Source organism: Condylura cristata, unplaced genomic scaffold (assembly GCF_000260355.1).
Source record: "Condylura cristata isolate star-nosed mole 26May11 unplaced genomic scaffold, ConCri1.0 scaffold00013, whole genome shotgun sequence".
NCBI lineage: Eukaryota > Metazoa > Chordata > Mammalia > Eulipotyphla > Talpidae > Condylura > Condylura cristata.
In genome coordinates, this window is record NW_004567114.1 from 19135222 (window position 1) to 19144849 (window position 9628).

The 9628-nt window shown below is 52.3% G+C and overlaps 1 protein-coding gene across 3 annotated transcripts in view; it reads left to right on the forward strand.

Moving 5' to 3' along the window:
- ZDHHC22 (zinc finger, DHHC-type containing 22) overlaps positions 1 to 8900 on the forward strand; it is a 9870-nt gene extending 970 nt beyond the window's left edge. Inside the window, exons 2-5 of one of the 3 annotated variants that reach the window (XM_012724469.1) lie at positions 161 to 218; positions 611 to 771; positions 1003 to 1542; positions 6439 to 8900. In XM_012724469.1, the coding sequence (XP_012579923.1) occupies positions 1017 to 1542; positions 6439 to 6704 (792 nt within the window). In that variant the 5' untranslated portion in view covers positions 161 to 218; positions 611 to 771; positions 1003 to 1016 and the 3' untranslated portion in view covers positions 6705 to 8900. The remainder of the gene's footprint in view (positions 1 to 160; positions 219 to 610; positions 772 to 1002; positions 1543 to 6438) is intronic. The other 2 variants (XM_004681668.2, XM_012724470.1) reach the window with 2 other exon arrangements.
- The last annotated feature ends 728 nt before the right edge of the window (positions 8901 to 9628 follow it).

Genomic DNA, 9628 nt, shown 5'->3' on the forward strand with positions numbered 1-9628 from the left:
ACCAAAAGGGTCCACTACTGAGCCCAGGACCACCTTGCCGGCATGGAAAGGGTTTGGGCGCCATGGGGGTTGTTTGGGTTTCTCCATCCAGGAGGGCGGGAGGCTGGCGCGAAAGGGGGTGGGTAATTTCATCGCCTCAAATGAAAACGCTCTTTGCAAGGAAATAGCCAGAGCTGTCGGAGTCGGAGAGATGGAATGACCAGGACCGGCTGACACAGGTATTCTGGCTGCGTCCTGGTGCTTGAGCGCGTGTGTGGGGATGTATCGATTGTTTCTATTGATTATTTTTTTTAAAGCTAGGTGGCAGTGGCTGCATTTGTACACACAGATACACACACACACACACACACATTCCCAAGCATACATCCATCACACATACAAAGAAGACACCACAGAACCACCCCCCATCACCACTTCTTCCCCCTCCCCCCCTTCCCTGGCACCATGAACACACACCATGAATCAAAGAGCTTTGGGTCTCTGAGTATCACCCAAGACTAGGGGTAGGATGCAGAGGGGACAGGGGGAGGAGAAAGAGGGGAGAAGTAGGACCTCCAGTAGGTCATTGCTCTCTGCCCCTGGCCCCAAATCCTTTTCTTCCTCCACCTAGGAGATCTGAACTATAAATCTCAAACCTGGGTTCATTTCCATCGCCATAAACACGCCTTAGCCCCTGGCTCCCCCATCCCCTACAACGAAGGAACCCCATCTTCCTTGTGTCTGACTTCTAAGGCACCAGTGCACCAAAGTCCTCAAAAACCGAGGGAACAGGTACCTGGAGGAGGGGTCTGTTCCCCTAAGACCACCGTGGTCTCAGGCTCTCACTGCCTGCTTGGTCCTGGGTTAGAGAAAAGGAGAGCACAGAGCTGAGGGAGAGGGTTGAGGGTGCATGAATATGCTTGGAGCAGGACGGACAGGCAGGGTGTGGGGTGTGGGGTGAGAGCACCCTAGGGTGCCCCCCACGCACTGCAGTAAGTCTTCCTCTCACCCTGGGCCCCTTAGGAATGTAATCGAGGATGTTGGCCCTGCGGCTCCTCAACGTGGTGGCCCCCGCCTACTTCCTGTGCATCTCCCTGGTGACCTTCGGGCTGCAGCTCTTTCTCTTCCTGCCCAGCATGCGTGAGGACCCCTCGGCCACCCCACTCTTCTCACCCGCGCTGCTCCACGGGGCTCTCTTCCTGTTCCTCTCAACCAATGCCCTGGGCAATTATGTCCTGGTCATCCAGAACTCCCCAGACGACCTGGATGCCTGCCAGGGGACCTCGGCCAGGAGGGCTCCGTGCCCCCCGCCCAGCACCCACTTCTGCCGAGTGTGCGCCAGAGTCACCCTGAGGCACGACCATCACTGTTTCTTCACCGGCAACTGTATCGGCAGCAGAAACATGCGCAACTTTGTCCTGTTCTGCCTCTACACTTCCCTCGCCTGCCTCTACTCCATGGTGGCCGGCGTGGCCTACATCTCTGCCGTCCTTTCCATCTCCTTCTCCCACCCCCTGGCCTTCCTCACGCTCCTTCCCACCTCCATCAGCCAGTTCTTCTCTGGTGAGTGGGCCTTGGCAGGCAGGTTGGGTGCTATATAAAGACCCCACCTCAACCCTAACCCCAAGTTTGCCAGATTTAACAATATTTAACAAATGCACAATGTCCAGCTAACTTAGCATTTCAGACAAACAATGCATAACCTTTTCGTATAAGTATGTCCTACATCTCGCAGGGACATACTTACCAAAAGCATTTATTGTTATTTCTGTCGACTGTTAACTAGACACGTTGTATTTTATCTGGCAAACTCCTCCCCTGCTGTCTCCTTCTTGCTTTCCCCTGACCATTCGTTCATAGAATTGTGGCCATCCAGGCAATACACTTTAACTGTGCCATGTGGGCTGGGACTAGCTACCTCTCATGCAGCTGTGACTTTTCTCTGCCTGCAACCCTTCCCCTACCCAAGACTTTGCCCTCCAGGGTCTTCTTGCCAACCAACCACAGTGAGGTTGACCAGGGTGCCGGCCAGCCAGCCTCAGCAGGAGGCCCCACTTTCTACTCACTCTGAACCCACCATGTGTTCTCTAATCTTAAGGCGCTTCAAGCAGGGGGCATCCCAGAGACCCTGTTGTGTCAATCGTTCCATCTCCACACCACAGGGCTGCTCCCTCTATCAGAGCCTGACATCTGCAGGGGTCAGGCCCTTGGTCCTTCCTATTGGGCTCAGCTGGCCACTCTGGCAAAAGCTAGATTTGCTATTATGTCTCTAAGACAGTTCCCTGGTACACAGAGGGACCTGACTGGACTTGGCCTTGGTGGCAGGTCTTATTATTCTACCTGGACTTGACATTTGCCCCTAACTTACTCCCTTCCACTCCATCTGGAAGTGGCCTCTGACTCTGACTGATTGGTTCTTTTTTTTTTTAAGGTTTATTTATGCATACAAGAATTGAGGTGCAGACCAGAGGGGTGGTAGGTGAGAGGATTCACCAGAGACGGAGTGGGGAACAGAACAAGTAGATTGACTGAAATACACTACTGAGGAGTGCAGTGGTGAGACAGGAGAGGTCTGCTGCGCCATGTAGGCGAGCTCTCTGGCCAGCCTGGGATAAAACTTGTGCTATAGTGGCTGGTTATGTTTTGATAGCACTGTCTTTAACCCTTGCACCATCAGGGAGGCCCTGATTTGGTTCTTAAATGAGTAGAACACACACACATGTGTATGATGTTGTTGCCATTTTGCAGATGAAGAAACTGAGGCTCAGGTGGGATAAAATGGCTTGCCTAGGATCTTACTACTCTTGAGTGACAGCCTCTGATCTCCCTGGTCTTTAGACATCCACAGCTGGGCAGGGTAGAGGGTGTGTCCGCATCCATTAACCTTTCAGGGACAATAAAGGCAGAATGCTCCTGCTTCTTCAGAGGGCCCAGGACTGACTTGTGCTGGGGCTAGACATTCCTAAAAAGTAGCTCCACTTGGAAAAAAAAAAATATATATATATATATATAAAAAAAAAAAAAAAGTAGCTCCACTTGGGGAGAAGCCTTCATGTGGTCTTTGTTGGGGATCATAGTGTGGTTCTTCCTAGGAATGGACTGTTGTGCTGTTGACAGTGAGAACACAGAGCCCCAAGGTGGACCCAGTTATGGGTGTTGCCTTGAGGGCTGGTGGCTGAGCTGGGCCCAGAACTCAGAGTCCAGGTCTTCTGGATCCTGGTGCTGGCACAGGAGGATGCTGGGACAGAAATAACCAGAATGGGGGAGGCTAGGTGGGCGGGCTGGGGAGTGGTGTGTGAGCACCGGCAGGTGCAGGGATGAGAAGAGCCAGAGAGTTTGATTACACTTTCTTTTCCAAGTAGCTTTATCACATAAAAATGGATGGTTCCAAAGAGAGAATCTTGAAACGATTTGATTTGAGATAAATCTGGGCTTGTGCTAGGTTCAGGAACTAGGGAAGAAATGATCTTAGGGGAGAACTGAGCCAGGTCCTCCAGGGACCCACTATCTTTTGCTCCCTAACACCAGGAAAAGGAGGCTGAGACTTCTAATCTCCAGCTTTCCCATCCCATCCCCCTCCTTTGCCAACCTTTCATCCTTCCCCCTTACCAGACCACCCTCCCCTCACACAGACTCCCCATCTGGGCAGCTTCTCTTTTGATCCCTGTTTCCCATGCCCTCAACCCAAATGGTTGCATGCACTCTCTCTCATTGTCTCACGGGCGCAGGTCAACAGGGTTAAAAAAGCCTGAGATGTTGAGTAGATTGAGCTGTTCCCAATGGCAACACCGCCCCTGAGTCAGCTATGCCCCCAGCACACAGGACAGCAGTGAGTCTGGGTCCTGTGAGTGACAAAAAGATGAGGGGCTGGCCAGTTAGATTGCTTTTGGCTTCATGGGTCCAGTACAGGGGTATCAACTTTCTGAACCTCCGTTTTGTCTGGGAAATGAAGATGACACCACGTGACCTGTATCATGCCTTATGGGTAAATATGCCAGCCTGGTAGAGGTGACTGGCAAATCCACCAGAAGGGAAAGGAGACTAATGTTTGTTGAGCACCTATTATGGGCAGGCCTTATTTCACCCCATCCCTGACCCTTCGGTGGAGTGCCTGTTAGCATTATCATTTTAAAGGCTCAGGATCCAAATATTCAGCCAAGTTAAGCTGTGTCAGTATCCTCTAACTAGCATATCTGATTCCAACCCAAGATTTGGATAGAGGGCTGTTGGCCCCCAGAGCGCACTCTTTGCATTCCCCCACACTGCCTCTCTGAGGCCGTTTCTTGATACTGAGTCCCTTTGGGAGAGAGAGGGCCTCCTGGTTGGCCCTGAATGGCTATTAACAATGCTGGCTAATGATTTGAAAAGATGTTATAGATGCTTGGTGGGAAGCAGGGGTGGAGCCATTGGATGCTGTAACCTTTCTGTCCCTCTAGGAAAACTCTGTGATTTTCTAAAAGAAGCAGAACTATTATTAAATAGATCAGAGGAGCTGAGGCTAAGCAACTTCAAACACGTCCAGAGAAAGAAGGTCCCCAGAATAGGCTTTTGTGGCTGCTGCATGGAGCCAGGGAAGGGCCATGAGGTCCTCCTCACACCTTGATTTAGTGCCAAAAAAAGTCTGTGGAAAGCAGTCTTCATCCAGCCAGCCATGTCCCTGGGGCTGAGTTGCAAGGCAGGCCTAAGCCTGATAGCTCTGATGTTCTCTCCTAGCTCGGGGCCATCTTTGCCTGTCAGCCTTCCTTCAGCCCGTAGGGGACCGTGGTCCCAGCATCCTTCCTCCCACATGTGGCTGACTGAGCTAACCTGCGTTGATGAGGAAGAAGTGGGTCAGAGGGGCCTGTTCCACTGCTGCCCGTGTGCCAGCAGAGGGGTGGTCTGAATGCCAAGTGGAGCCAGCCTTCCCTCTCCCGGTCAGCTGGGCTCACTTGTCTTCAACTCTGCAAAGAAAAACCTGCTATCAAAGCTCCTTGGGCAGAGAATAAGAGAAGGGTTATTGCTAAAGAGCAAATCTGGTCAAGTCTGCATCCTCTTGAGTGCTGAGTCCACCATTGCTCAGACTGAATAAGTTAAAAAAAAAAAAACAGCCTTCAGGGAGGTGGAAGTTGGAGTCTGGGGAGATGAAGGAAGAGGTGGGTTGAGACTGGGGATGCTGTGATAAAGGAGGGATGTGGTAGAGACTGGCAGAGGGGACTAGGTTAGGAGGCAGGGAGGTCTCTGGAGCCGGAACCTCATGTTGCTGGAGAAGGTGGTGGTGGGCTGGCCTGCAGAGCAGTTGAAGGGGGTGCCCCTTAGGGCTACTTCCAGACAAGTGAAAGTAGGTGTTTCTAGAAGGCTGCAAAAGTTGTAGCCTAATCAGGACTCTGAGCCTAGGAAAGGAGCAGGAGAAAGCTTGATGGTCTTAGGAAAGCAATGTAAATTCTTTGGGGATGTAGCCTCACCACTCTATGAAAGAACCTTCTACAGGGAACACTGCTGGCTGTAAACCAGAATTCTGGCCACTTCACAACTTCCTTGAGTCATGACACCTTATGGAATCATTGTTACTGTCCCCATTTTACAGATGAGGAAACAGCAGTTCAGAGGTAAGAAGCATGTGCAAGTCCATATAGCTGAGAGATTCAAAAACAATTCAGATTGGGACTGACCCCCAATCCGAAGAAGAGTGAGGGATCTCTTACTCCATGGAGAGTTACTTCCACATTAACTAAAGCAAAGGACCAGAGTGATAATGTCTGTGTAGAGTAAAACCAGTTGTGGGGAGGATCCAGGGAGGCCCTGCCCCAAGGCAGGGGACTAGGCTGATAGACTTCTTCTAGTCTCACCAAGCTCTGGCTAATGGAACAACTCTGGCCTAATGTCTGGGTGGCCACACTGTCCTCTTGTTAACTTGAACGACTAACTTTTTCCCCTAAGTTGCACTCTGCACTGCCGTGGGAGCTCATGACTTCTTGATGAGGAGGCCTTGCTCTCCATCAAGCTGTCACTTTCCTGACTCTCCCTTGCCAGTGATCCCAGTTGCAGAAAGAGAAGGTGCTGCTGCCTAGACAGCTGCCTGGGCACAAGGTCCCCTTTAGGAACCTCAGCTCACCCTCCTCTCCCTGAGAAAACTCCTTCTCCCTGGTTCCAGCCCTGAAAAAGAAAGCAGGGAGTTGGGCAAATCTGACTCCAAGAAGAAGTTAGCACCTAAGTGTTGGCCAAGGAAGTTTCCTTCCTTTCTCTCCCACACCTCCAGCTCCCCCTTCTCCTCTCAGGAGTCACCAGCACTAAGAAAAAGTTAAAGCAACTAGTTCGCCCTTCCTCTCCCTGGCTGCAGTGCTGGGATTGCTACAAAACCCATCTTCAATCTCATTAGTCTCCCTCCCTCCCTAGTGGAAAGCGTCTGCCTGGATCGAAGTTCTGTACGTGGCTTGGGTGTAAAGCGATTCTGGTGTTCTCCCTGCCCCCAACCCCCTGCAGGAGCTGTCCTCGGTTCTGAAATGTTCGTCATCCTCATGCTCTACCTCTGGTTTGCCATTGGCCTGGCCTGCGCTGGCTTCTGCTGCCATCAGCTGCTGTTGATCCTCCGGGGGCAGACCCGCCACCAGGTGCGGAAGGGGGTGGCCGTGAGGGCCCGGCCCTGGCGCAAGAACTTACAGGAGGTCTTCGGGAAGCGGTGGCTGCTGGGCCTGCTGGTGCCGATGTTCAATGTTGGAGGTGAGAGCTCCAAGCAGCGGGACAAATAGCAGGCACCCCACTGTCTCTCTGTGTGTATTGTGATACCGCCTGAACATAAGGCCCACTGCACCCTTGTCACCACTCGTGATCCACTAAAACCTTAGACTGGTGAGGTCCTAGCATCCACCCCTGGCCTGTGACACAGAGAGAGGAATTGGTGGATGGATCATGGCAAGGAGGAAACATGGCCAGCCTGGCATTGCAGGGCCACAAGCCAGCTGGGTGGCGGCTGTTCGGAGGCCTCTGCTTTCGTTTCTTGTCTTGGGGTCCCTGCCTTCCTCCTCTTGCTCCCCACAGTCACTCAACATTATCGCAACTATCTACTAGCGCTCTTCCTCTCTGCCTCACCTTGGGAGGGAGGAGTGGATTCTTGCTGCTGGGGTGATGTTGCCCAGGAGCGGAGCCTGATAAGATATTTAAGGAGGCAGCCAAGTCAGCTCTGCCAACTGCTAGGGAAGGTAGGAAGGAGGGAAGGAGTTCTGGTCCCTTCTGTGGGATTGTGAGCAATGGGAGAGATGCTGTTCATCACCACCCCAGCCCCTAAGTCACAAGGCCCTTCTCTATGAGGCCTAGGTCAGTGGCCTACGGCTTCCAACTGCATTGTTTGCCCCAGCTGGGCCTCCCAGGGCCTGACTAGCCACTTTCTTTCTCTGCCTTTCCCTTGGTCTCCAACTCTGGTCTTCGCTAGGTGCTGGGAAGACAGGAAGGAGGGGGAAGGACAGGAGAGATACCAGTAATGAGAGAGGCAAGTGACTGTATAACTGTATAGGAAGGGGTGGGGGGAGGGCTTGAGGAGCGATGTTATGAAAATAGAGAAAAAGTGCAGGATGCACTGGGATATTTGAAGAATGAGAATGAGAGAGGAAAATGGGTTCATTTCTGCCCCGTATAAAGGACATTCTAGCAGTTAAAGTTGCTCAGCACTTGAATGAGTGCTTGGGATGCAGTTAGTGTCCCGTCCTCACAGGAAATCAGCAGCCTTCTGGCCAACTGACCAAGCTCTACATAGGGCCATGGAGGGAAGATCCCTCCCTTCCCCAAGATTCTAGTGTCACTCTCATGATTGTCAGGTCCAGAGGCGAGAGCCATAGAGATACTTACATGGAGAGTAGGACAAAAATGGAGGGGTCTGAAAATTACAATGCAAAAGTTCATCATAGTCCCCAGTCACTGAGGATAGAATCTCTGGAGAGCCAGCACTACCTGAATGTGAACACTTGTTGAGGGTGTTGGCACTTATGGGCAGGGAGATGGAGCAGTGTTAGGGGCAGATGGAGACAGTGGTGGGTGGCAAAGCTGGGCGATCACGCTCTGCTCTGGGGTGAGACTGAGGGAGTTGAGACTGGGGGCATCCGAATACAGGGGTGCAATTGCCAGAACAACCTGCTCCTCTGGCCGACTGGTTTCTAGGCGCTGCAGGAACATAGCCCCTAGTGTCTGTGAGGGAGGGCAGGCTACCAGAGCGCCCTCCTGGCTGGGTCCCAAGTGCACTCTGTTGTCCATGTAAGTGCCAGGACAGATGCCCACAGCCTAAGTATGTAGCTGGTGGTCACGGCGACCCCACCTGTCACCAAGCAACACCCTGAATTCTTAAGCTTTAGAGGAACTTTACCTGGGTCCATCCTTCACCCCCCTTTGAAGGACCAGTACGGTGATGGCTCCACCCCTCCTACTTCTCCCTCTGTATCTGCTCACTCATGCATCCCATATACATTTCTTAAGCGCCACCTACGTGCTAAGTCTCTTCCAGGTATTGGTATGCTGTGGTGAGCAAGACAAAAAGATACTTCCTTCCAGGAATCTTATCACAGCCCCCGGGCACTGACTCCCCCTGGTGGTCACTCGGCCTTCTAGGCCGGCAGCTTGGTTCTCTTGGAGGAAAGAAAGGATGTAGCAGAGATGACTGAAAGGGAAGCCCAAGTTGCCCAGGTGAAGGCGCCATGGGGGGAGATCTCGCCACCAGAGCTGGCCCCACATAAGTAGCCAAAGGGGAGTTTGGCGAAGGCCTGAGCGATCCAGGCCTTCTGTCCTGACTCCATAGTTCACTTTGGGAGCCTTGTGGAGGCTCTGCACTGATGCTGGGCATAGGGAGGCAAGGTTAGCTCGTGGCAGATGGCAGCTTGCAGATATGGGACTGGAGCGGCATTTGTTCAACACGGCTCTGTGTCACTGACGAAGAACATCAATAAAATATGTGGTTTTAAATTGGATTTGATGTGATTGTATGAGCACTGTGGCTGGTAGCAGGGCTGGCAAGCTGGCACGCACTGACACGGTCATACTAGCTGCTGAAATATTTAAGGCAAGTATTAAAATACTTCTGTTCCAAAGGTGAAGAACCATTGTTCAGACTCCCCAACAGTACCACATCCCTTGCTGCCCCGGCAGCTTCAGATCCTCCTCTGAGACTCCTGACTTATCCCACTATTTATCAATTAAAAGGGGAATGCCAGACTCCTGGATGTGACCCCACCCCCACCCCCCAGGACACTGATCCAGCCTCAGCCAGTATCCACCCTGAGGGGTCAGACTTGGGCTGTTGTGGTAAGTGACTGGATATCACCTCGGGGCCAGGAATGGCATGTCCAGCCTGGGGACTTTCCTCCTCTGTAACTCTTCTTCCTCCTCGCCCATCCCTTCCTGAGCCAGAAGACAGGCAGGGAGAGAATGGACAAGGCCGTCCACCAGTTCCTCCTCCACAGCTAGAGCGGACTGCTCCTGAGAGTCAGCCAGCGTCCTGCCCTCTCAGCCCCTTAGACCATGAACACCTTGAGGGCACCCAGGAGGGGGTTAAATCCTGTAGGGATGGACCCTGAGCAGGTCAGTGTGCATGATCTCTGGTGCATCCTAAACACATGAGGTCTAGAACTGATGCAGGACACAGCGTAGAGTGATGATTCTACTCAGTCTACTGAAGAACCTTTAGCTCAGC